The 27,425-nt window shown below is 48.3% G+C and overlaps 1 protein-coding gene across 2 annotated transcripts; it reads left to right on the top strand.

The window, feature by feature from the left end:
• Nucleotides 1-5,875: 5,875 nt before the first annotated feature.
• On the top strand, nucleotides 5,876-27,275 carry Tm6sf1 (transmembrane 6 superfamily member 1). 2 transcript variants are annotated; one of them, XM_057756606.1, is made up of 10 exons: nucleotides 5,876-6,319; nucleotides 10,107-10,210; nucleotides 12,845-12,942; nucleotides 15,928-16,031; nucleotides 16,625-16,707; nucleotides 17,394-17,515; nucleotides 19,703-19,807; nucleotides 21,723-21,815; nucleotides 21,989-22,108; nucleotides 27,071-27,275. In XM_057756606.1, the coding sequence occupies exons 1-10, from the start codon at nucleotides 6,228-6,230 to the stop codon at nucleotides 27,260-27,262; spliced, it is 1,113 nt and encodes a 370-aa protein (XP_057612589.1). In that variant the 5' UTR covers nucleotides 5,876-6,227; the 3' UTR covers nucleotides 27,263-27,275. The 2 variants fall into 2 exon arrangements, with proteins under 2 accessions (XP_057612589.1, XP_057612590.1); XM_057756607.1 differs by lacking the exon at nucleotides 27,071-27,275 and adding an exon at nucleotides 22,601-24,597.
• The last annotated feature ends 150 nt before the right edge of the window (nucleotides 27,276-27,425 follow it).

Raw genomic sequence — 27,425 nt, 5'->3', positions numbered from 1 at the left:
GACAGGTTGTCGGAGGGTTCTGTGTAAGCGGCAGGATCTAAGGAAACATAGAAACTGTTTACAGGGTTTGCCTGAGAAGGAAGCAGCCAGCTTAGGGATGCCCACAGAATATCAAATGGACTTTGTTCTAGGGCTAGGACACTTTAGCACTTCAAGCTGGGGTCTGCTTCATTTAGGGGCTCTACATTCTCCAAAAGTCCCTAGGCAGATCACCTATTCCCTTCAGGGAGTACAGATTCTAGTGAGCAAATAGAAAAGTCATTACTTCAGCCATCACTTGTTCTTGCCGGGAAGGGACAGGTATGCCCAGCTCCTGAAGGGCCATCCAGAGCCACCTCCTACTCTGCCTTTGTTGACTCTGACTTCAGACTTATCTCCCAGGGGAAGCATTTGGTGTCTCAGGTTTAGGTGCCTCCTGATTTCTCATGATTGCTTCCTGCATCACTTATCCACGGTGGCACAACAAATCACTCCAAAATCCAATGGCTTAGGACACCAAAACTTGGTAATTTGTAATGATTCTCATGACTAAGAAATTTTGCTTCAGGTGGTGTGAGCATTGGGCTGGCTGGAAGGTCCAAAAGTGTTGCCTCCTTGCTGGGATTGTCTATGGCTGTCAGCCATGGGCCTGGTCCTCTATAGTGACTTCTTCACGTGACTGCTAGAACTTTTCCTCACCATGTAGTAGCTGCACTTCAAGAGAGTGAACCCCAGAGACAAAACACTGCTAATGTCCCTTAGCTTACCTGTGCTCGGATGCCATTGAGAGGTACAGCTTACACTGCCAAGCCTGATGTCACGTGGCAGGGGTGACAGGGTGTCACGTGGCAGGTGGCTTGCTGCTTCCCACCCCCATCAACACTTGCCATAACCGTCTCCAGACTCCATGGTCTATCAATCATATCTCTTTTCTTTTTAAGTAGAATAATGTTTATTTTTAAAAGTTCATTTATTTATTCATACCAATCCCAGCTCCCCCTATCCCACCCCTCAACCACTCCTCAGAGAAGCGTGTTGTTTCTAAGTCCTGCCCCACTCAGTTCTAACCCTAAACTTAGTGGAGTCTTTCTGTCATGCCTCGGGAGCAGTCTAAAGATGACGGACATTTAGAGTTCTGATAAAGGACTCTATCCCAACTCACCCTTTTCATTCAGAATGTCAAATGCTCTATTTTCCATACTCACTGAAAAAGCATACACCATCTTTTCCTTGCTTGCTGGCTGCTATAACCTCAATCTCCCTATCACCTCGTCTGTATTAAAATTTCCTCCCTTCCTCCTCTCCCCCTTTCAGTTTTTGGAGACAGGGTCTCATATCCTGGGTTGGTCTCTAATTCAGTACCTAACTGGGACTGACAATGAATTCTGATCCTCTTGCCCTGGGATTGCAGGGAGAGGTCACTGAACTTGGCCTTAAAACTTTCTTTGGGAGTGTGTGACTATTTGTGTGCACACAAAAATGTGTGTTCATGTGCAGGCCGGAAGTCACCTTGGGTATCATTCTTCAGGTACCAGGCCCCCTTGTTATTTTGAGATAGAATCTGCTTCTGGCTTGGACCTTGTTGATTAGGCTAGATTGGCTGGTGTGGTTATTTGAGCAAGAATGGCTCCCATCGGCTCATATATTTGGAAGCTTGGTCATCAGGGAATGGCACTACTTGAAAGGGATTAGGAGGTGTGGCCTTGTTGGAGTAGATATGTCTTATTGGAGGAAGTGTGTCACTTGGCGGGGGGGCGCTTTAAGGTTTCAAAAGCCCAAACCAGGCCCAGTCTCCCTCTGTTCCCGCTGCCATGGGTTCAGATGTAGAGCTCTCAACTGCTTCTTCAGCACCCTGTCTGTCTGAACGCTGCCATGCTTCCTGCCATGACTAAACCTTTGAAAGTGTAAGCAAGTCCCTGTTAAGTGCTTTGGGTTTTGTTTGTTTGTTTTGAGTCAGGGTTGCTTGGTAAATACCAAGAGAAACTTACCAGTGTGCTCTGCTGGGAAGGTGAGACCTCAAACAGGAAAGCATGCCACCATCAGGTAGCGGTGTCTACCTTATCATACTAGACTGGAAGCGATGGTACAGGCGCTGGAAAAGCATCTTCGATACATCACAGTCCCCAGGTCTTACAAAATCTCTCTCCAAACCAAGTCTAAATGTTCAGAGTTCTTATCTCTATGAGGTTGCTTTGACGGCTCAAGTATACCGAGTGACACTTGGCAAAATGCCAGTCACCTGCAGAGGCTGTACTGAACAACAGCTGTCCACAACTGTCAAGAGCACAGCCTATATTTACTATAGGAATGCTCACTTAAGACGATTGAGAGGCCAGGTGCTGGTGGCGCATGCCTTTAATCCCAGCACTCAGGAGGCAGAGGCAGGTGGATCTCTGTGAGTTCGAGACCAGCCTGGAGCTAGTTCCAGGACAGGCTCCAAAGCTACAGGGAAACCTTGTCTCAAAAAAAAAAAAAAAAAAAAAAAAAAAAGACGATTGAAGGACGAGTTTTTCTGAGCAACTGCTCTGTTTTTTATCTTCCGGGCACGGTGAATGTTATAACTGAATATGCGTCTCTTCTTTTTGCTCTGGTTGCTAGGAAACCCCGGGCGAAACTGCAGACCTCCACTGGCAACTGCTCAGAACCTTTGCAAACCGTTAAACTCCCTCGTCTCATTTTATGTGCCCTCTGCTCCTCTCTGCATCACTTCTATTTCTGGCATCCCCACTTCCTTTCTCCGCTGTAGCAGTATTGAGCACGTTCTATGTTTGGCACTATTGCGGGCTGGACAACAACTTCATCCCCCCTCGAGATCCTTATCAATAATTTCATCCGACTTCCAGCAACTATAGGGTTAAGCAGTCATCTGCACTGAGAGTTTCTTCCAGTCCTGAGGTTTAGGGAGGGAAGTGGTGGGTGATTCTCTCTTGGCTTCTGTCATCAGGCGGTGCCCTCATTTTCTGCCCCATGAGTCATACAGTCCTGATCACTTTCATGCCATTTGCTTGCCACAGTGTATCCCACAGTGCATTCTGAATGCTGCATGCACTCTCGTCTAGAGCATGTAAGCTTTTGTAAGAACACACACTCAGTTTTATTTTTTCTTTTGCAATACTGGAACTCAAACCCAAGCCTGGTAAACACTAGATGCATGCTCTATCACTGAGCTACAAACCTGGTCATATAAACTTCATGTATGATTGTGCAACGTGTGTGTACCTGGTGCTTATGGAGGCCAGAAGAGGGTGTTAGATCCCCCGGAACTGGAGTTACGGACGGTTTGTGAGCTGCAGCATGGGTGCTTGATATTGAACTGGGTCCTCTGGAAGAGCAGCCAGTTTCCCTAACTCCTGAGCCATCTCTCCAGGCCCTCCGAATGACTTTTCTAAAATCTGGATGTGTCCCTCTGTCAAACTTCAGTTACTAAGATGCACTGAGTGAGATTCTGCCCTCCAGAGCTATGACAAATCTGGGGTTCATGCGCCCACATTTTCCCAAGGCACCATTCCTAGCGCTCTGCTGCTGTCTGGCATAGCATCCTGAGAAACAGCAACTGGAAGTCTCCATCCTCAAATAGCTTTGCACTCTTTAGAGACCTGCTGTGAGGATAACAAGGGACGATGGTGGGGTCTGCTTTTTAATTCATGGGTGTACCAGTTGCAGATGGGATTATATCTCCCAAGCCCAGAGGGTGAAACCTTCCCACTTACTATTTTTGCTTTCAGCTTCAAGATTGAAAAAAAAAAAAATCCCCACTGGAAACACAAGTCCAATATGCCTGTTATCTTTGCCAGCTCTCGGCCCAGGGATGTTGGTTGATCATGCTGTCAGGGTGGATGCCAATAAACTGCTCTGCTGGAGGCCGTGCCCACTGACCCCTCTCAGGGAGCTCCTGTTTGCCTGTCTGACTCTTACGCTGAACACATGGGTTTGGCTTTAAGGTCTGCTTCTGTATGGATGGGACCCAAACTTGCATCTGCAGCCTTTGCCCCCCCCCCCTTTTTTTTTGCTGGCAGACTATGCCTCCCAATTGTCCCTGCTCATACTGAAAACCCAGAACAAGCTCTTACATGGTCTCCTCCCACTTTGTCCAATTCTTTCTGGTATCTTCCTTCCACATTTGTTTCCTCTTCCCTCTCCTTGCCATTGGCTTGGTCCTGGTCCTATCATCTCTTGCCAGGATAAATGGTAGGAGCTTCCTGATTGGTCCTTTTCCTCTGGTAAGCTGCTGTGTATACCATGGCTTTTAAGATGCTCACCTCATCAGGGCAGCCCTTCCTCACCCTTTCGCTTGGCTTCCTGCACGTGAGGTTCTCTGAACAGAGCCCTCATCAACCCCCATCTCCAGCGTCTTCTCTCTGTCCCACAGTGTTTCACCATTTCCACCCAGAGCAAATGATGTCGATGCACAGCAAGCTCTGTGGTGTGTTCCTAAACCGTTCCTGTTGCCGTCAGGGCCCCAGGCTGGCCTTGAACTTGTTAGGTAGCTGAGGATGACCTTGAACTCCCGAATACCTCTGCCTCCATCTCCTTCCTATTGCTGGGGTTTCAGGTTTGTCCCATAAAACCCCATTTATGAAGCACTGGAGAACAGATAGAGGCATGGAGTTTCTGAACGTCAGGTAAGCACTTCACCAATTACATTCCTGGCCTCGACTGAACAATTTTCATAAATATAACTTTGAATTTAACGCAAACCAAGTACAGATGAGAAAGAAGAGTAAGTAATAATTGAGGTTCAGCAAGTGTCCAGGTAGGCAGGAAGGGCAGGGCAGCCAGAGGCACTCAGAGCATATAGAGAATGCTAACACATCCAGGCACCAGACGGGGAGGTGATGGTGGATTGGGCAGGCTTGGGGAGCTGGCCTAGGGGATTGGCCAAGGCAGAGAAAGTTCTTTGGGGGAATGATGGAGGTGGTAAAGATAAGGAGCAATCATGGAAGAGGGTGCTGTTCAGCCTTCCCCTCAGACTTCCGAGAGAAACCTCGAAGACACCACAGTTTGGGTAGAGGCTTTACTTTACCCTTATGTCCCCACTGTTGTTGAGTTTTCAAGAAAAGCTAGGACGGGGATTAGGAGAGCTGGCTTTGAAACAACTGAGTGGCCTGGAGCAGGCCATGGCGGATCAGTGGCTCATTTTCCTCACTTTTAAAATGAACCAAATGAGACTCGGTCGTGGAGATGGGAAGACATGCACTCTGCTGCTCCCGTCGTCGCTCAGGAGCCCACTTTTCTTCGCTTTCCCAAGGCCATAGCAACCAGGTTCTGCCCCAGAGGCCTTCTGGAGCTCCCCCACCAGTAAGGCGGCTCCAGCTGAACAGCGGTCACCACCATGCTCTACAACCAGCCGTCTGTCTGGCGATATTCCGAAGAGAGCTCTTGTCTTCTAGTCTTTGTACCCTGCCGACCTGCCAGGCTAGTCGGTGCTAACCTGGCCTCCAAGAACACTTCCAGGCAAGGAATGAATACTGTCTCAGCGTCCTACACCAGGGCGTTCCTCGGAGGGGTCCGCTCTGCTACAAAAAAGAAAGGGAGCGGGAAACAGACCCGTGCGCTGAGCAGTGCAGGGCAAGCCCTTCATATTTGTTAACTCCGTTATTTCCACAATCAGACGATGCAGCAGGTTATCTCCATTTCACACACAGAGAAAAGATACAGAACGCTTAGTAACTTGATCAAGGTCAAGGGCTGGTGCGCGAGTAGCCAGGGTGGAAACCGAATATTTCCACTTGGCCCAAGAACCTTGGTCGCAGCCCTTGATGACTGCCTGGGGGCGGGGAGGTTCCAAGGTTCCTGGAGCATCTGTCCCTGTGGGTCTCTGAGCCGATCTCGCGGGCCTGCACGCGCTGACACCCTCGCGTCTGGCTCCACCCTCCTCTGGCCCTTGGCTCAGCCCAGCGCCGCTCCAGCTCGAGGATGCCCAGCTCCCGACTGTGACCCGCGTGCTTCGCCCGGCCACTCCTTTTCCCTGAGAGCAAGCGTTCTGGGGCACTTGTCTTGTCGCGGTGGCCTCTGAACCACGGCATTCGTTAGAAGGAGCCGGGCGGGGACGCCTCTCGGGATCGTACCGCGGCTCTAGCGCACCCGGGTGGCGGCACTGCGCTCGCGGGGCAGCTGCGGGGACGCGCGGAGGGGACGCCGCAGAGGGGCGCCTGGAAGGGTAGCGGCTAGGGGCGCGGCGTCGCCGGAAGCTGGGGTGGGGGCACCCGGGAGCGATGCAGTGAAGGGCGAGCGACGCGGCGGCGGCGATGAGTGCCTCTGCGGCCACCGGGGTGTTCGTGCTGTCCCTCTCAGCCATCCCGGTCACCTACATCTTCAACTACCTGGCGGCCCAGCACGAGTGAGTGAGAGCGAAAGGGGTCGGCAAGCACCTGTAACTTTTCCGCGGGACTGGGGTCGCGTCCAGGAACTCCACGCCCGCCGCACGAGGGAGACAGCCAGGTCACCCGTTCCTAGGTCCTCCTTTGGGCTAGGGCAGTTCAAGGTCTGAGGGCTGGGCGCCTACTCTTTGCTGGTGCTGAGTGGTTAACTGGGATTACCTAGGTCAATACCGCAATGCTCCTGCCTCTGAGGCTCTCAGACACCAAAGGGTTCAGAGCTACACAGAAAGGCACGAGCCTGCCCTATTTGATAGGATCGTTTTCCATGTATGGACTTTCACTTACTTAACCATTTTTTAATTTTAGAAATTGTTGTGAGAGACTAGCAGAAATAGCTCTGGTTCTCTGGGCCTGGCTTTAGTGTTCTGGTCTGTCAAATGGGTAGTATTTGCACCCTAAGGTTCTTGTGAGAACTTTGTGGAGGGGCGCTGTGACAGGAATACCGGCCCGGAGCAAAGGCACGGTAGTTCAGTGCTAAGGCCGGGTAGAGCCGAAGGAGTCTACACGGACTCTGGCTCCCAGTCTGGCTTCCCACTTCTCTAAAGGGATCACTGACTGACCAGCCCTTGGGTGGTCACTGGAAAGGCGCCAGCTGCGGCCCTGCTGAAGCCGGTTGCTGCCTGCTGGAGGAGGAAGTAACCTGCTATGTTTTCCACAGCGGTTGGTGCTAAGGAAATTGCATCAGTCTATACTCTGTAATGCCCCCCACCCCCAAGACCTCCAGACTGCTAGCAGGGGGTGCACACATCGTCTCGCCCTGTTCTGCTCACCTCATGCAGACAACCCGAGCACCGAGAAGCTCTGTTAGCTTAGGCACAGACCTTGAACCGACCCCGCCTCTGGAGCATCTCCTGAAGCAGTGGCACTGGGCAGTCAGATGTTTTGTGCCTGTCGCTGGAGTGCACAGGAACCTTGGCTCCTAAAGTAGCACCGTGAGCAGCTCAGCGGACATTTACTGAACACCTCTGTGCTCCGATCCGTCGCAGAAGTTGGGGACTAGCTGAGAACAGGCCAGGAATGATTGAGCCGTGAATTAAAGAGACCAATAGATATATATGCTGCGAAGACAACAAAACGGGGTGATGCGGGGGGGGGGGGGCTAGTGGCCTGGGAAGGTTGTTTTTGGAGATAGGGATGCTTCGGCTATGGCAAGATCTGGGGCAGAGGTTTGTGAGCACAGGGAGCAGGGTGAACACGGGAGGGGAAGGAAGTGGTTGTGATAGGCAGGTGTTTGCTGGCTGAGCTATCTAGGAAGGGCTGGACTGAGTTAGTTCCAGCCCTTCACCCCATCCTCCTATACATAGGATAAAGCCAGCATTCCAGGAGAGCTCTCTCATTTTGTTCCCTAAATTCTTCCTCCTGTCCCCCTTTCTGGTAAATCACAGGGCTACTTGGGAGTCTGCACCTTCCTCTAAGTTCTCTGGTACAGACCGTGACAAAGGCCCCCTCCTGTCTGAGCCCCCTGCACATATCTGAGCCTCAGCTCCCACCCCACCCCCACCCCCAGAGCATTATCTCTCTCTCTCTCTCTCTCTCTCTCTCTCTCTCTCTCTCTCTCTTTCTTTTATCTTTTTTTCTTTTTCTTTTTTGGTTTTTCGAGACAGGGTTTCTCTGTGGTTTTGGAGCCTGTCCTGGAACTAGCTCTTGTAGACCAGGCTGGTCTCGAACTCACAGAGATCCACCTGCCTCTGCCTCCCAAGTGCTGGGATAAAGGCGTGTGCCACCACCGCCCGGCCTCTTTTTTTTTTTTTTCTAAACACCTGGTCCACCTTCTTGTCTCCGTGGCTGTTCCTTCTTCCTTTCTCCCCACCGTGGGTTGCTGAAGACACACTTAACTTGACGGCCCTGTGGAAATGAAACTGCCGCTTCTCCATTTGTGGGTCCTCCCCCCAAAGGGATTCCTGCCTTGAATCCCCTCAGACTCCCGCCTCACTTTCTCCACAGAGTTCCTTCCTGTGGCCAGAGCCCACCTTGCCCAGCGGCAACTCCTCTGGCCGCTGCTCCGCCCAGCCCTGTGTGCAGCGGGGTTTCAGTTACCCTTCCTTTCCTAACTGGAGCTTCTGCTTGCTCAGGCCTTTTATGAAACTCTGAGAAACAGGACGGTCAGAGAGGTCAAAGGGTCAGAAAGAAGTTGGGGGAGGGAAGCTCTTGCATGCACCGGCATATGTTCTGTTATGGGAGATCTGGGGACAGAGCCTTGCAGGTGTTCTGGGGTATGTGTGAGCTAGGCAAGGTAGGGGGAGGGCTAGCCTGGTTGTCTGGAGAGCAGCCTAGAGAGGGCTGTATGGCAGCCCAGAGGATTCATCAAAGAGCACCAGGAACTCCTGACCACTCCAGCTAACAACCCCTGGCTTATCCAAATCGCCCTTTGTGCAGTTAGACCTGTTTCTGCTTGCCCTGGGCATGGGTTGTTTTCCCCAGAGGGTCTCCAGGAGCAGAGCTGGGGGGTGGGGGTTGGCAGATGTGACCTACTGCCCCAGTTTCCCTTCCCGTGTCCTCCTACCTCAGAGGTGGAGAGCATGAGAGGGCGCCCTGAACTAATTCATGCTGCCTGTCATACTCCATCAGAGCCTAGCCCTTTGAGCGCACAGGCTGTGAACTCAGCCGTTAGAGTCCAGGCATAGCCTTGACTGCTGACCAGCACCGGCCTCTAGGCTCATTGTTTGCACCCTACCACATGGCTCACCAACCTGCCCCTCTCCTCCCTGGGTATCTTAGAGCAGCATCATGCTTGTGAGCCATGGAAGCTCCCCGAGGAGCCTGGAGAACCCACCGGTATGAGGGAAGCTTCAGAAACCTCCCATTATTTCCCAGCACACAGAGCCGGTCTCCTCCTCATCATATGGTAGAATCCATCCATGCACATCTGGTCCTTCATCCACCGTCCCCCATCCATCATCCATCCCTTACCCACTCACCGTTCATCTGTCCATCATCTCCTCTTCCATCCATTCATCCTTCTTCCCTCCCTCCACCACTGTCTTCCTCTTTCCCCAGGGGTATGTGGTGGAGGTTATCTGAAGATCCCAGTGTTTGGGCCATGGTGTGGAGGTATCCCAGCTGGGGATCGGTGCTTGTAGCATCTCTGAGTGGCAGTGGTAGGTGGGCTGGTAGGTAGGAGCTGATTCTATAGAGCTGGCACAGAGGGCCACGGAGGTATTTGTCCAGAATAGGAAGCCCCAACAGTGTTGGCCATCTGGGTATCTCTGTAGGGCTGCGGTGACCTTCCGGCCAGCAGAGCTCAGAACTCCTAGAGATAAGTACCTCCATGTAGACAGCGGCCTCTCTTGTTCATCCGGAGTCTCATAGGCCAGCAACAATGCCTACCACATGGGGAAGTGCACTGCGAATTTCAAGTTTCTCCCTGGAGGGCCTGTCAATCATAATGAAGCTCAGTCAGAGGGTTCATGACTGGTCTAGGGGAGGTGGCAGACTAGTGGTTAGACTGTTAGCTTCTAGGGTAAAGGGTTGGAGAAATAGGAGGGCAGGAGCAGCTGAGCTGCAGCCATACTAGGGACACCTGTGGGAAGGAGAAAGGGTTTCTGGTCCGTGAGTGTCGTGGGGTTGTGACCCAGAGAGGCCAGCATGCTGGGGACAAACTGCAGCAACTTTTTGGTGCCCAAGTTGAGGCTGGCTTCCAGGAGCCTTCTGCAGCACGGGGAGCCAGTGCCTTCAATAGCCAGGAAATTCCAGGCACTGTTGTGTTTATTGTGATTAGTGACCACCTCCCTGCTTTGCTCCTGACAGTTCCTGGACCATTGTTGGGGTTGCTGCCCTCATCCTGCTCCTGGTGGCCCTTTTGGCTCGGGTCCTCGTCAAAAGAAAACCACCACGGGACCCTCTGTTTTACGGTAGGTGGGCTGGTAGGTAGATTCCTCAGAGGGAAAGGGTTTGTATCCACTCTGGCAGGGAGTCAGGCATTGGGTACACGTTCCTGCTGGGCTGTGGCTGCTCTGAGTCCACTGCTGACAGAAACTGGAACTGTAGGGCTGTTCAGGACAAGGCCCTTGCCGCTCAGTTCCCCTCAAGGCTGTGGTGTCCACTTTCTAAATAGAGTTCTTCTAGAGAGTGACTGGCAGGGCCAGGCGGGCCTCCTCTAGGCACCCTGTTGAGCCTCTGGCATGCTCTTACCTCAGCCTCCAGGCTGGGATTTCTGCCTTCAGCTGGCTGCTGGTATGTGAGATTGAATGTGCCACGTCTCAGTCTACACCAGTGATTCTCAGCCCTCCTAATGCTGCAACCCTTTAGCACAGCTCCTCCTGCTGTGGCGACCCCCCCAACCATATAAAATCATTTTTGTTGCTACTTCATAACTGTAATTTTGTTACTTATGAATCATAATGTAAATATCTGATATGCAATGGAGGTTGTGTCCTGCAGGCTGGGAACACTGGTCTACACATTTGTCTAAAGGGGAAGATAATACCATGGTCAGACATTAGTATTTGCTAGGGACTTCGATCAACACCTGACAAATAAGTATGTATATTAAATAAACAAACAAAAAAGTCATTGGTTGGGCACATCGTGTGCCTGAGAAGGCTCCGCGCCCTTTAGAAGTATTATTTTAATACTCGCAACAAATATCCCTTCACTCAGCTAGCTGGAGGTGCCAGAAATGCAGACAGGATCATGGGGGACACCCCCAGACCCTTTTCACACACATGCTGCCTCAGGCAAAGCTGTGGCTGCTCTTGCAGCACTTGCTGTGGCCAGGAATTCTGTTGGGCATCTTATTATGTTTCTGCTGATGTCAAGCCCTCCTCACGTGTGTCTCTAGCAACAGGCATCCATTTTTCTTGCTCACTGGCCTGTGGGTTGGCTGGGATGCTCAGCTCCAGGCTGTGGGTAGATTTAGGGCTGTACTCTCATCTCCTCCTAGTTCCCCACAGCCTACACAGAGGGCTCAAGGAAGGAAAGGAATGTCCCCAGTGCTATGGTCACTTCCAGCTCCATCCTAAGGTCAGAGCAAACCACGTGACCTCATCAAAGGCTGAGGAAGCAGTCCCTGCCCTCTGTGAGCTTTGGCAAAGGTGGAGAGGGAATTGTAAGTGACCAGTCTCCCTGTTGACACATGCACAACTGAAGCTTGGAGAAGTTGTGAGTCTTTGTGTCTGGCTGGCCTCTCTGACTTCAGAGCTGATCTGGTCCCAGACAGTCTCATACTGCTGTCTATCCTTCCACTTCCTCCCCACCCGGGGAGCCCACACTTAGCCTACTGATTGAGACATTACCCCATCCTTTAGGCAAGGCAACCACTCTTGTATCTATGGTTCTGCTTCAGCTTTAAGGACCCTTCAGCCATGCGGTCCAGCCCTAGGCCAGGTTCCTTACCTACCAGGAGGCAGAGACTATGTCTTTGTCCCCTCTAAGACAGCATCTATCACCTCTACGGGTGTCACCAGCTGCTAGTGCATTACATGCCCAGTGCCTCGTTTTCCAGGAGCCATGATGGCTGCTTACCTGGGAGTCAAAGTGGTCACACCAGCAGGAAACTGCCATGGGACCTCAGTGATGCCTGGTGACGCCCACTCAGGGACCCCTCAGTCCTACTGGCTTCCCCTAAGGCAGCTTCCCCTCTCTCCTTTTGCTTTCTTCACAACTTTTGTATTCACAAGCAGGGTTTTTTACCACCCCTCCCCATTCCACAGTTTCAGACGCCAATTTATTATAACCTGAAAATGCAGTTTTCTTGGTGGACTCACAGGCCCTGAGTGGGATTGGCAGCTGTTATAAAGCTCTGGTCCTTAACTGTTGATCATGCGTAGTATTTAAAGCCCAGCTGGGGATTCTGAACAACCGGTCAGATTCTGTAGATGTGGCAGCCTTCCTCCCTGCATCTTCAGCTGTCCCATCTCATGTGCATTTTAAAAGTCACTGCCTTTTGCTGGGCGGTGGTGGCACACGCCTTTAATCCTGGCACTTGGGAGGCAGAAGCAGGTGGATCTTCAAGTTCCAGGCCAGCCTGGTCTACAGAGCAAGTTCCAGGCCAGGCTCCAAAGCAGAAAGTTTCTGCCTTTTTCCTCAAAGCTATTGACTGTCAGTTGCACATCAGCCACCTGCCCACCCTCAGGACCTCCAGGGAGGACAAGGCTAACATGCTGGACACGTGGACACACTCTTAGTTAGCTTGCATGCCACACTAAGAGGACTCACCTTTTCTAGACCGCCTGATGACCATTTGGTTACAGTGGTGTAGCTACTGCTGCTCGGGGTGGGGGTGGGGGTGGGGGCTTCACTTGAAGGGAGTGAGGATGGTGGAGGTGGCCTGGAAGAATCTTCTGGCACACTGTGATTCTCTATTTCTGTGACATGAGTTCCCTGAAGACCAGCCGCTATGCGGCAGATGCAGCCTGCTTGTCTGGGGATAATGATCGCAGCATTTCCTGGAAGAACATGAGCAACACTCCTCGATAACTGGTGGATGCCCCGTCCTTGTTGCCTCCCACGGCATGCGTTTTCAGCTGCTGTCTCCTCTGTTCTAGTGTATGCGGTGTTCGGATTTACCAGCGTGGTGAACCTCATCATAGGCTTGGAGCAAGATGGCATCATTGACGGGTTTATGACTCACTACCTGAGAGAGGTACGGGGCTGCTCGAGGGTTGTACTCTGATCAGGTGGCTCACATGCAGGCTGCTGGTGGAGCACTGTCCTAGCCTGAGCAGGCACATGACAGGCCAGCGATGGAACACAGAAGGCCGGGAGACCTTCTTCTCCACGCCTCCTTTGCTCCAGAACTGTTTTTCCCTGTGAGTGAAGAACCTCAAATGATTTTAGTATTTGGGTTTCTGTTAGTGGATTAGAATCGCAAAGATCCCAAAACCGTCTTTAGTGTACCTGCAATTTTACTCAGTATAGTTGGAAGGCTAAGACAGAAGACCTGCTGAAAGTTTGAGGGCAGTCTGACAATTTGGTGAGCTCCAGGCTAGCCTGGGCTACAGTATGGAACCCTGTATATATATGCACACACACTCACAGAGACAGGGTTCCATATATATAATATCATAATATATATAATATATAATATCAAGTTACTTAAGCTTGCTGAGTCTGTGAATAACATCCTACCCCCAAATCATAGCTCTTGAGGAAACTAGTCTTATTTTCTAATTTAGAGTGGGTTGAATCGTGTCCTAGAGAGGACAAGTGACCTCCTTAAGGTCACATAGAAATTAGGATCAGAGGTGAAAACAGTATTGTCTATGTCCTTTCTGTGTTTCAAATAATGAGGCATTTGTATGTCTCCCCAGGAGTGTGTGAGGGGAGCTTTTGAGCCAGGGAAGAAGGCAGGTTTGTGGGTATTGGGCCATTTCGTGCAGTGGGATATATTATACCTAAGGTGGCTTCTGCAAGGCTAGCAAGGGCAAGAAGATGGCCAGAAGCAGTGCAGGGCAAACAGAGAGAGTTTTAGGGATTTAGAGTGGGATTTTGGGTCCAGATGGGGGTGATGGAGAAGAAGGCCTGAGGTGATGTTCTGGTTCCTGTTTTGGGGTTTGTTAGAATACTGCTGTTAAGTCAGGGGCTTGAGGAGTGACGTTCTGTAAAGAGGCCATGAGCTAATTCCATTTCTTGCCCTCAGGAGTTCAGTGTCTAGTATGAAGGGCGAATGGCATGGGCCTGATATAATGACAGAGGTACACTCTCAGTACAGATGAATGGGCTCTGGAAATGCCCAGCAAGGCCTCTTTGAGTTGCTGGCATTTCTCCATAGCATTTCGGAGTGGCCATGGGAAAGGACCCACACACTTCTATATGGCACAAGGAAGGGACAGGGCTTCCAGGGTAAGGGGGCAGCTTGGGCAGAGGTCTGGAAAGTGGCCTAGTAGTGTCTGTCTCTCTAGGAGTGTTTGCGGGGGAATGCTGAGTTCATCTAGGCACATGTGGAGTTTTGGGTGCTTGAGAGACATCTACTAATGCTCCCTTAGAAGCTGAAAAGCTTTGGACTTCTGAGGAATGATTTTGTCACAGAGAGTCAGGAGCCACCCAAATACAGTTGCTTCCAGGGAAATGATAGACCATGGTGGGCAGAGAGGGGCAGAGGGCCAATGAACTCAGAGGAGGGGCTTTCAGGAGGGAGGATGCTGCTCAAAGGGCAGGATATCTCAGGGATTTGGGTAGTAGGCACAAGAAAGGAAGCTGAGGTAACAGTGGTAAGGTCTGGGACCTAGTGGAAGAGATGGGGCTTTGACCTATAGGCTTTCAGGAGGATGGCCGCTGCGTGCATCTCACATTGCGGCAGTGTGGTAGATGGGAAGCAGGGAGAGACGGGGGGGGGGGGGGGTTTGGGAATGCAGCCGTGGTTCTATGTGGGACTCCGAAGGTCTGAGCCTACGCAGTGATGAAACGGGAAGGTCATCTAAAGTGACAGTGTAGATATACCATCAGTGAAATTTATCTAGAGGCTGCATAGACGAGCTTGGAGCTGGTTGAGCTGGCTGTGCAGGGGCCAGGAAGGGAGAAGGTGAGTTGGAAGAGTTCAGATGGGTTTGAAGAGCCCGTGGGTGTCTGTCAAGCTCCCCAAAGAGACCAGTGCTGGTTTTCAGAACTGAGTGTGTAGGCAGGAAAGACTGGAGCCATGAAATCAGCTGGAATTATGCAGCTACAGCACCATGGAAATGAGAAAAAGGCAGTAGCCAGGCATAGAGCTAAAGTTTGGGTGTGACTTTTTTTGGGGGGGGGGTGCTGATGTCCTTGCCTGAGGGGAGCCAAAAAGTTTCAGGGAATGCCTCCTTGGCTGGTTGATACCATTCAGCTGCTCAGACCTCTCCTAGTTAGAGAAAGGACAGCAAGCATATTAGGGAGACATGGGAAGCTATCTGGGAGGGCATGGTCCTAGGACAAGGAAGAAAACACCATTGAAGCAGTCACGGCTGATGGGAACCTGAAACATGAGGGGGACATGCATAGTTCATCATACAATCGCGGGTTCATGAAACTAAAAATATCCCTGAAGTGTGGCTTTGGTTGGTGATACCTGTCCTGCTCCTTAGTAGCTATGTGACCTCAGGCAAGTCTTAAAGCCTTGAAACATGTTTTTGCCTCTGTAGACAGCCGGTCCTGACCAGCCCACAAGCCGGTTGGGAAGGTCAAATAAGGGGCGGGGGGGGGGGAGCTGGGTGTGAAATTGGACATGGGTCCCTGCCCAACCCACCACAAGATCAGCATGTCTGGTTAAGGTCAGCTGGGGGCACCAGCGAACAGGGTCTTCCTGGGCCACCCTTCTGGCCAGTGCCAAGCTCTTGCAGACACAAGTTTGGCCTTGCTCCAGTGACTGGGATGGCTCACACAGCCACCTGATGCCTTTGTGTTATTATACAAACCTTTGTCGAGTAATCAAACGCCATTTTGTTAGCAGTTCTCCTATTTGATGTTGTGGCAGACCTTGGTTCTGGCTGCTCTGGGGTGAAGTCACATTTTTGCAGCCCTACCAACTGTTTGGGAGCTGTTTCAGCTCAAAATGAACAAGCAGCACTTAGTTCTGTTGTTTTACTTGTAACACGTGTGCTGTCCTGCATTTAAAGATTCGAGTCTTCCTTACCCTGAACCATCTTTGTAATGCTCTCCTCAGGGTGAACCGTATCTGAACACGGCCCATGGGCACATGATCTGCTACTGGGATGGCTCTGTTCATTACCTGATGTACCTGGTGATGGTGGCCGCCATCGCATGGGAGTAAGTGAGCTTTCCTGGTGTGTGTGTGTCACCTTTGCAACCGATAAGGGGAATGTAAGGAAAACATACGTAGAGAGGCGAATACACACATGTATGCCAGGGCAGGAAAGTTCTATGAATTGGACAGAGGCACTGTCTTTTTTAACACATCCTTTTGAGCTGTCCCTCTACTTTGGTGGCAGCTCAGGCAGAGTGATCCCTTAGGTTTCTGCTTATGTTTTCAAAACAGAACAATCTCTCTAGGCGTGTTGGTGTACGCCTTTAGTTCCAGCACTCAGGGGGCAGGGAATGAGGATCTCTGAGTTGTAGGTCAGGATGGTCCACAGAGTGAGTTCCAGGCCAGGGCTACACAGTGAGGACCTGTCTCAACTAATAAACAGACATGTGATATCAACAATAAACTCTGTGTTTGTGTGTGTGTGTATGCGCCTTACCTGTGTGGGAGTGTGCGCTCATTCATGCAGGCTAGTGTGGCAGTCAGAGGGTGATGTTGGGAGTGTTCCTCAATTTCTTTTCTACCTTTTTTTAAAATTACATTTTGTTTTGTGCGCATGTATGTGCGTGTGTGTTCATGTGCACGTGTTTCGTTGCAGGGAGAGCTACAGAACCATTGGTCTGTACTGGGTTGGCTCCATCATCATGAGCATTGTGGTCTTTGTGCCCGGAAACATTGTAGGTAAGAAGCCCTATTTTAACAGCCATGCTTTCCTTGTTATGTTTTGCAATGATGGGGTGTTTAGATAGAGAAGTTGTTTTTTCAGCTTTATAATAGATTGCAAGCTTATAAGAGCTATTTTGCTAAGTTATTTCCAGCCCCTCTGTGCTCCCATCTTTTAAGAAGTGCTTTGGAGCCATGCTGAGAAGTGTGCACTGAAGTTAGCTAAGCAATCGGCATTTGCTGCGTGGACACTGCTTGTAGCTCTTTGTATTTCATGTCACTTTTCACGCGCCATGAGAACCCATGGTCAATGCACCGGAAATAAAGATTCTTCCAGGCTGAAGTAAAAGAAGTCATTTAGACAGGCAGAAAATTAGGATATGTGTGTTAATATAGTTTTTCATATTGTAAACAGGACATCACTGTTAAGAAACATCTAATGGTTTTGACTTTTTTGTGCCTTATCTGATAAAAATAGTGCCTGGTTCATAGCAGAATTTTACGTGATTTGAGGCAGGAAGTCGCTTAAATATCATTGTGTGGATATATGCACCAACAGACTTCTATTTTTCCTCTCTTAGACTTTTTTTTTTGGTTGTGAGCCCAGCCTTTAACGGCTGAGCCATCTCTCCAGCCCTCTTTTAGGCTTTTTTAAAATTTTATCTTATTGAGCTATACATTTTTTTCCTCTCTCTTTTAAATAGGAAAATATGGAACACGAATTTGCCCTGCATTTTTCTTAAGCATACCATATACGTGTCTTCCGGTCTGGGCTGGCTTCAGGATCTACAGTCAGCCATCAGAAAACTGTAATTATCCCTCAAAGGTAACTTTATCACACCGAAGTGTAACCAGTTGGCTACTGGTGTGTAAACTTGGGCTAGCTCTCTGGCAGCCGGTAACTCTTCCGTGTCCTTGGGGTCACAGGGCTCACACCTCCTACGAGGAGAGAGCATTTGGGGCGTTCAATCCCCAGGGCTGTGTTGCTAGCTTGGCATTTGCTGGCATCTTCATCCATGAGGCAGATGGTCTGCTTCCATCTGAGTCCACCTGCCTCTTCCTACTGTCCCCTAGTCCATTGTCCAGGCTACACTTTGGGGGACGTCCCTTGCAGGGATCACCTTGGCTCTTGTGACCCTTCTGTGTTAGCATGACAGGTGAAGTCCAGGCTTGTGGTTTTCCTGGCTTGTCAGTGGCCTGTGTGAGCACTGACACTTCCTTTGGTAATCCCACTTACTGCTGAGCTAGTCACGGCAGTGCAGAAGGCCAAGGGTCTGACCTCTGGGGGTGCAGGACCAGGACTCTGGCTGCAGGAGCACTCCCAAGACTCCTCCCCTTCCATTCATGGCCAAGGTGGTCGATATGAAGCAAGGCTAGCCCCGCAGGTCTGCTTGAGTCTTCCTTTCTGAGAGAGCAATTTCTTCCTCTTCAGTTTATATACGAGATCCTTGGGTAGGGTCCTCTAACTCTATCTGATATGCGAGAACAAAGTACTAGTTAGAACATGGTTACTCATCTGACAGAACTACTTTTACTTTAAAATAATTATTTTTTAAAATTATTTTTGAGGCAGGGTCTTACTACATAGCCCTCCCAAGGTGGCCTCAAACTCTCCATGTTGTCCGGGTTGGTCTCAAAATCACAGGGATTCACCTGACTCTATCTCTTGAGTGCTGGAATTAAGGGCATATGCTACCATGTCTGGCCAAAATTGTTTTTACAACTAGAATTCATTAAAATACCTTTTTAGGGGAGTGTTGGGGTTGAATTCATTGCCACCCATGTGCCAAACAACCACTTCACCACTTAAGTTTACTTCTCGCTGTATGTACAGTACAATTTACACGTGGTTAACTTGTAGATATGTAGATACTGCCGTGTAAACTCAGGCCAACAGCAGCCACACGTGTACATTTCTGAGGAGTGAGTGGGCGTTAGAAGAAAGGGTGAACTGTAACCCTAGTCAGCCCCGGCTCCACTGCTGTGTGTGAGCAGTGTTTGCATAACAAGACACACAGAACCACATGTTGTCGCTTCAAGGGTGAGGCACAGCCATGGGCGTTATGACATGGTGCTGTTAGGAACCAAACTCGGTCAACAAAACCCAAGAGCAGCAGACTCACTCTGCAGGGTGGTTTAGCCATGTATCCAACTCATTTCCACATAGGGGCCTGTCCTGAGACTGTAATCGCTAACACCCTGCGGGGATTTCTGTGCAGGGCCGCTCTCCTCAACATTCAGTGTTCGAGTGAAAAAAATGCCCCAGTGTCTTGTACTGGGAGAACAGCAATTATGGTCTCCTTACGGTATTTTCAACTTTAATCATGTGAGCACGTACTCACAGGCAGTTGTTCAGGGAAGAATGCAAAACTGTTTATATTCTAAATTCTATTTCTGCAAACAAGGTTATACGTAGGTATATATGTATTTACGCATAAATGTCTGTGTGTGTATGTGTGCGTATATGAATGAGTCAGGCAGGATGATGGCACACATGAAATCTAATCCTAGCACTTGGGGGGAGGAGGCAGGATAATCAAGAATTTGAGGCTAACTTGAGCTACACAGGGAGTTCCAGGTCTGTCTGTGTCACATAGTTGAGATCCTGTCTCAGAAAGCCAACCAATCAACCAACCAGCTGACCAACCAACCAACCAGCTGACCAACAAACCAACCAGTTGACCAACCAACCAAAACTATAAATGACCGCGAGTGTGTATCAACCACCGACAGCAGTGAGGCAATTTATGGTTACATTCTAAAGTTTCATTTATCAAATGCATGTAGCTTACTTTTATAACCATAAAAACATAGTTTCAAGAAAAGATATGGACTAGCATGGGATGAGCCTCAAATCACCTTAGTGCTTTCGTTTCATGGAAGAGGGAGTGCACAGACGGGAGGTACTCTGGACTGAGCATCTCCCAGACTCACTGTTCATCATCTTGGCCTTTAGTGCTGCAGGCTTGGCCCTGGCCTTGGGATTATTCTCCAGCAACAAACTCTCTTTTAGGTTCTTCAAGAAGCCCAAGCGAAGGCCCTCTTGAGAAGACCATTTGACCTCATATTGGTTGTGTGTCTTTTCTTGGCGACTGGATTTTGCCTGTTCAGAGGCCTGGTAAGCATAGTATCAAAATAGCAATATACTATTCCAAATGGGAAAAAAGTCTCTCTCTCTCTCTCTCTCTGTGTGTGTGTGTGTCTGTGTGTATGTATATATATATAGTTTGTGCATGTGTTTAAAACCACACTGACAAACTCTTCCTGCCACAGCCTGGAGCTCCGGACTAGCTTCCTGCAGCTCTCTGCATACCCCCACTCACAATGGAAGGCTCGTCCTGGGCTATCTCATACTTCCTCCTTTGGGTCCTCAGATCAAGTTCTATCTAGAAATATCTCCCTTATTTTAGGATACCTGAAAAACTGGCGATTAGAATCTCATCGCCACTTAAAGGCAACCATCTTTGGTCAGGGTGATACCCTAAGACCTCAATTCAGCTGTGGCCCAAAGTATCCAGGTGCTCTCAGGAATAGGAATGGTGGGACCAAGGAAGAGGTTCCCGGGCAACAGTTCCCCCATGCAGGGTCATGTGAGCATATCACTGCTAAGGGTAATGCTGAATTAGGCTCAGGTTTGGAGTTTTTCTCTGTGTATCAGTTTTTGCATGTGGCTTGTTTTTGCAGACAGGTTTTCTCTGTGGAGCTGCGGGGAACACCAGCCATTTGCTAGCTGTGCAAATGTCAATCTCTATGACCTACCATTTTCTTCCCCATAAACTACGAGTGCCTACCTTACATTTTTTAAATTATGTATACAATATTCTGTCTGTGTGTATGCCTGCAGGCCAGAAGAGGGCACCAGACTTCATTACAGATGGTTGTGAGCCACCATGTGGTTGCCGGGAATTGAACTCAGGACCTTTGGAAGAACAGGCAATGCTCTTAACCACTGAGCCATCTCCCTACCTTACTTTTTTTTTTTTTGGATTTTTGAGACAGGGTTTCTCCATAGCTTTTGGCTCCTGTCCTGGAACTAGCTCTTGTAGACCAGGCTGGCCCAGAACTCACAGAGATCCGCCTGCCTCTGCCTCTCGAGTGCTGGGATTAAAGGCGTGCGCCACCACCGCCCGGCAAGAAATATCTTAATAGCTAGGAATTATTTGCTAATCATATTCAGCTGAAACAATCACTAACTATTCTAACCTTGCTGGTATTGCATGAGTTGAGAACAAGTCATGAAACCTGTTCTTTGGTTGGTCTGTGCTAATTCCCAAGTTCAACCACCACCACATACTGAGATCCAACTGTATCCTTCCATGTCTTTCTCTCTTGCCCCTGAGAAAGATGTGTGCGTGTGTGCTGGACAGGACTTCCCCAGATGAGTATTTGGGCAAAGGTCCAGCTCCACGGCTAGCCTGTAATCTACATTGTCATCTAGGAGGAACATTTCATTGACGAACAGCCGACGACATGAGGAAAGGTGCCTGAGGGGGAAGTGTCTCAGTGGCGTGCCAAAATCTAGTCTGTGGCCTAGAATCTACTCTGCAGGGACTAAATCTGCACTCTGCTCTTTCCTGAAGTGGGCAGAGCTCCACAGGAGGACCCCGCTTTCAAATCATCCCTTGCTGCTTCCAAGGACCATATGCTCTGGGAGGCACAGTAGAGAGAGAGGCAGATGCTATTTTTGAATCTTGCAGAGCGTAGTATGATTAATTTGGCACCAAAGTGTTATTTTTCTTCTGGTAGAGACTAGTTGGCTAGCTATTCCCAAATGGAACTCGTCATCTATACTAAGAGCTATGCCTTGGCTCACTAAACCTAGATGCTGAAGCTGTGACTATCATTGTCCCAAGAACAATGCTCCACAGTTAACCTAGGCTTAGTCCTTTAGAGAAGTCGGAATGTTTCAGTTTCTCCTGTTACTGATGAGCCTGGAAAGACACAGTAGCTTATGACTGAAGCTGGCACACAGCCTCATCAGCAAACCCAAGAACCAGATGAGACTATTTCTAATGAACTCATTTTGTCCTTAGATTGCTTTGGACTGCCCAGCTGAGCTCTGCCGACTCTACACACAGTTTCAAGAGCCCTACCTAAAGGACCCTGCTGCTTATCCTAAAATTCAGGTCAAGTAGTTACCAAGTCTAAGGTTTTCCTAAAGTTAATTCTCTCTTATTTTAAATGAGAAAATGAGGTGTCTACACAGGAAAAAGAGTTAGCATTTATCTTTGAAAATGTTTCTTGGTTTTACTTTTTGTTAAGGTCAAGCTGTTAACTTGCTCACTTCTTTGTCACACAGATGCTGGCATACATGTTCTATTCTGTCCCTTACTTTGTGATTGCACTATATGGCTTGGTGGTCCCTGGATGCTCATGGATGCCCGACATAACGCTGGTCCACGCGGGAGGTCTAGCTCAGGTACTCAGATAGGAATATTCCCCTCTCCCACTTTTTTTTTTTTTCAAAGACAGTTTCTTTGTGTAATAGCCCTAGCTATCCTGGATCTGCAGACCAGGCTGGCCTCGAACTCAGAGACATCCACCTGCCTCTGCTTCCTAAGTGCAGGGATTAATGAAGTGGCCACCACCGCCGGGCTAGAATATTCCCTTTCGAGAAAGTTCTTTAGTGACCAGCTGTCATTGGAATTATGAAACCTGTCTCCACTCAGTGTTTGAATTGGAAATCATTTTCTAGTTCCCTGGAAGACATTTCTGCTACATACACGCACTCTCTCTCACACTCTAATAATGCCACCTGGTAGATGTAGGCCTCTTGTAAAGCCAGGGTGCCCTGGGGTCACAGAAGTAGCAAGGGGCACTGCTGTTACAGGATTGTTTCCTGATCTATGAACGTGACTACTGATGAGAGCTGAATGCTGTAACGCTTAGGCTGTCTGTTCTGTCTAAACAGAGTCCAGAGCTCTGCTACTCGATCCTCAACAGAACCAGTGAGGCTGGTTTAGTCTAAGTTCTGTTACAAGAAAGCTGAGCCTGCCCTTCATCCCGCACTCTGGCACATCGCCAAGTCCCTGACGGATGAAAGCAACACAGAGCAGGAAATGAGAGTGGGGTCCACCGGGAAGCAAAGCACAGTGATTATACAATCAAGGGGACAGTAACCAGGATGGCAGAAAGACCCCAGAATTCGTATTGTTAAAAAATACAGTACTTACAGGGTCACTGGGTTAAATCCTTCCTTGCATACTCAGAATAATCATAGAAAGGCAGATAAAACCTGCTGAAGAAATACTCCTGGAGATGCTTAGCTGCTCTGCTCTTTGTCCACCTCTGAATCCCTGATCCTCGATGCCTCAGCGAGGGCTTTTGTTTCTCCATCTTTCGATGTCAACTGGAAGCTGGTGACCAGTCTCTTCAGCCCTGACTGCTGCCTCCTAAATTTAATTCCAAACTTATCACTTCACCTGGATGGCTCACTAGCACATCCGATTTCTGGAGGCATTTTGAGAAACTTCTGAAATGGAAAACAGGCACACTTGACTTTTTAAACACATTTGCAAAGCAGGCATCAGTCTACGAAAGAAAACCTATTTTCCTGTTTGATAGTCTTGCTTTGTAGCCCAGAACAGCCTTAATCTCAAAATCCTCCTGTTTCAACATCTTACCATGCCCAGGTAGCATGTTAGACTAAAAATAGGACTCTTGGTTCTCCCCATTTCTCCTGTTTCCCATTTATTTGGTCAGTGCCAATAGCCTCAGCTTCTATTGGTCAGCTCAAGCCAAAAACCTGGAAATCTTTTTACCTTAATGCCTATGGGTGTTTTGCCTGTGGATTTATACACCATTTGTGTACCTGGTGCCGTGGAGACCAGAATAGGCACAAAAAAAAATTTCAAATTTTCTTAGGTCATTGGAAGACACACTGGGTGATTACTGCGTCCTTGATTTCAGACTGGTAGCAACCCCCCAAATCTGTTGCCTTCAGAAAGTCCGAGCTCAGTTAAACTTTTAATAATAAAAATCAGGCTATATTTTAGGTCAATTTCCACTGGGGGACTTAAAGCACAATCTCTCTCCGTGTGCAATGCCTGCTATAGGACTGGAGCTGTAGCTAACTTGGGAAGGATGTCAGACCGTGTTTCCTGTCAGCTGGAGTAGTCAGTTCTTTGTTATGTGCAGGTTCAACCAGCTTAGGAGACCCCTGTCGAGGCTACTGCGGTTATCAGTATTGAACAAAGAGGAGACTTTTCTTGTTCCCTAAAAGACACAGCACAACGGCTTATATTGCATTACCCTGTGTGGTACTGTAACTCATCTCAAGGAAGACATGCAGAAAGATGTACACAAGGTACAAACACATTTTACAAAAGGGACTTGAGGATCCAAGGATTTTGATATATATGGGATGTCCCAAACTCCTGGAACCAATCCTCCTTGGATGCCAACAGCTGACTGCATGTTGTTAGAATCATGGAAAAGGAAACAAAACAAAAACTCTAGTTAATGTAGTCAACGTAATTAACAGCAAGGGCTGATTCGAGCCCCTTGTCATATATTGGTATATTTTACTTCTCTTGATCACCAATTGTCTGTGAAGTTGCTGAGATTAAAAAGGTGCCAAAGAGCTAGGCATAGTGCCTGACGTGTAAAAGCTACTGACTCCTGTTTATAATTATTGTTGGTAGTCTCAGAAAGGATTTAGAGAAAAATGCCTTCTGTGATTAATTCTTTGACAATTTAGCCATCGTGTGTCTCACATATAATGACACTCTCAAAATAAAAGCAACCTGGGCAAAGGCTTAGGGACAGATACCTAGTGGGCACTACGTTACCCCACATCCATTGGAGGGGGGGCACCGAGTCAGGTGACATCTCTCCAGCTCACCACTCCTGGCCGTACAAGGATCGGGAGGTACATCTGTGGACAGTCAAGGTGAAAAGCGCTGACTTTCCTGGAACTAAGTTTCATGGCATTTTTCCTGCAGATACAAACCTTTCTGTCATCCACATCTGGTACTTTATTACTAAGCACCTTTGACCTTGGGGTTCACTTTCTTGTTTCTGCTTTGATAGAGAAGGAATTAAAAGGTCAATTGTCAATAGGGTGCCAGATCAGAGCAGGTAGTTGAGTTTTGTATCCACCCACACCGCACCTGAGGTGGGCCCTGTAACCTAGGTTGTGTTGGATAAAGAATCCAATCTGGCCATGTGTTTCTGGAGTATTATCAGCACCTATGCAGTTACTCAGAAAACTTATATTATCGGGTCTGCTGCCTAGAGGCTTTGCCAGCTAACATTCAGGAGCCAGGGTTGTGATCAGGGAGAGGGATTAGGATAGGGTCACCCTTTCCCAATTTTCTCTATCAGGAATAGAAGCTATCATAATGTAGCCTTTGCTGACTTTCATTACCTCATTTTATTTTATTTTTTTGGTAAGGAGTCTTACAGTCTTCACCCTTGGTAATAACGCTGAGAATGCCTACCACTGTAGGTATAGACAAATGCTTTAAAAGTTCTTTTCGTAGCTGACAATCACAAGACCATTGTTGTTGAACGTTTATTGAACTCTAACAATGTGATAGGTGCCACACAAAACATTAGACACAGTATCTGCCCAATGGGCGTACAATCTAATCTAAGGACAGAAGTCATTTTTCTAATGTTGCCATGAGCTCACTGTTCATGAAAATGAGGTATTATCTGCACTGTGTAGTGCAGGAAGGGCCCACAGACTCACCGACCTTTCGGGCAGGTTTGTCCACACAAGTGCAAACAACACGTTTCTTACTCTTGGAAACCATGGGTGCCATTTTTCTGGTCGTTCTATGATGTACACAATAATCTATAGGGATAGAATCACTAAACCCACAAATCTGACAAAACCAGAGTTCAAAACTGGCCTCCAGTCTAGAAGAAAATGGTTATATATTCAGATCAACAGCTATTTAAAGTAGGGCCCAGAGAAAAAGCGTCAGGAGCCAAGGTTTTGTTTAGAGTTCCCAGACTGTTCACAACCACAGCTCCTCAAGGCAGCCTCCAAAGTGCTCTTTACTCAAGGTCTCTTGTCTGTGTAGCCCTGAGATGCAAACATTTGCTGTGCCCGTTGGTCATCTGCCCTAGGGAGGTGTGTCTGAGGGCAGAGCCCCTCAGTGCCTGTGGATCACAATGCAGGTAATCCACTTGTTGGTCCTTGTCAACACACCACAGGAATTTAATTTTTATCTCCAGAGTAACAAAATTGTATTAGAGGTATCCAGAATATATCAATAATTTATAAATTGTAGCCCATTAAAATATCTGCCATTGATATAAATTCCGAAACATGCTTTTTATAAAAGCTTGCCCTTTTCTTGTCAAGGTCAAATCGAATGCTAAGTAGCGCTTTTATCTGCTAACCCTTAGCACAGTCAGTGTAGGAAATTAAGGTAGCACACACATTAAGAACATTCTCTAGTGAGCCATTCTTTACAGCACCCTCCACCTTTTCACTGACCATGACTTACATTCAAATCTTCAGTCTTTATTCATGTGTACCTTGAATTTCAGCCAAACATAAAAATGCAGACTTGGGTTTGTATTTTATTATAACACAAGTTTTCTGAGAAAATATTTTCTTGATTTTTTAATCCTGCTATGGCCTGTATTACTTTTCTAATAGTTTTTCTCTGTGCTTATGAAAAGTACTAAAAACAAACAAGTCAAGCAAAACTCAGCAGGCACATTCTGGATAGTCTGTGTATATAAAACAGAGGGAGGTCTTGCCTTTCTGTTCTGAAACTTGGATTATGCTGGCCACTCACAATTCTGAGTTGATTTCTGTCCGGTTTAAAAAGGTTGCCTGTGTATGTTTTGTCATTTTATAATCATACTGCTATCGACAGCCAAGCTATTAACAAGTGTATCTTACAAACAACCACAGTGCTATTAAGTTGTGCAGAACAAAATACATGACTAAACAAAACGACATGTTGATGGGGCTCTGAGAACTTGCTCCAGTTGTCAGTCTGATCACTGAAACGGAGATCCTCAGTGCTCCTCTGTACGTAGCTCGTTATACTAACTACAGTTTAGCTTTGAAGCTTAACTTCATTTTTAATTGGAACCCAATTTATGAGTTAGCTGAGTGTCTATGTAGTATTCCTAGAATTCAAATTAGAAATGTTTGGTATTGGGCACTAGATAGGTTAAAAAACAAAACAAAACCCTGGAACGATAAAACCACACTTGAAATAGGAGGCATTATTTAATAGCTGTATCAAGAATGACCTTTAAGTGAAAGGCTATGTATTGAGGCTGTGGGTTATCTACAGGTATTTTGCTTTTAAGGCAGGTTTTGAGGGGACATGGTCTGAGTGAGTCACCCAGAATTCATCATTAATCCAAGAGTCAGTCTCATGCTACTCCTCTGTTCTGATGCAAACAGGCGCAGTTTTCCCACATCGGTGCGTCTCTCCATGCTAGAACTGCTTATGTCTACAGAGTCCCCGAAGAAGCAAAAGTCCTGTTTTTAGCATTAAACATAGCATACGGCGTTCTTCCTCAGCTCTTGGCCTACCGCTGCACCTACAGTCCCGAGTTCTTCATGAGAACAAAGGCAGATGAGAAGGTGGAATAAATATACCTCACGTTATCTCTGGTCCTGTTAGATGGAACGGATGCTCTACTTCATTCCCGTCCATGATAACACGAGAATCAGACTGGTGCTCTGCGGTGTGGGTGTGAGTGGGAATAACGGCGTGTGTATGGTGTACTCTCTGGTTGGAGGGAAACTGAAGAAA

Source organism: Chionomys nivalis, chromosome 23 (assembly GCF_950005125.1).
Source record: "Chionomys nivalis chromosome 23, mChiNiv1.1, whole genome shotgun sequence".
Classification (NCBI taxonomy): Eukaryota; Metazoa; Chordata; class Mammalia; order Rodentia; family Cricetidae; genus Chionomys; species Chionomys nivalis.
The sequence above is the reverse complement of the archived record's forward strand: the minus strand, read 5'-3'. Positions and strand labels throughout refer to the sequence as shown.

Coding starts and splice junctions, on each gene's coding strand:
- Tm6sf1 (XM_057756606.1), top strand. CDS start 6,228: ATGAGTGCCTCTGCGGCCACCGGGGTGTTCGTGCTGTCCCTCTCAGCC. Junction 10,211..12,844: donor ACGGGACCCTCTGTTTTACG/GTAGGTGGGCTG, acceptor CCTCTGTTCTAG/TGTATGCGGTGTTCGGATTT. Junction 16,708..17,393: donor TGTGCCCGGAAACATTGTAG/GTAAGAAGCCCT, acceptor TCTTTTAAATAG/GAAAATATGGAACACGAATT.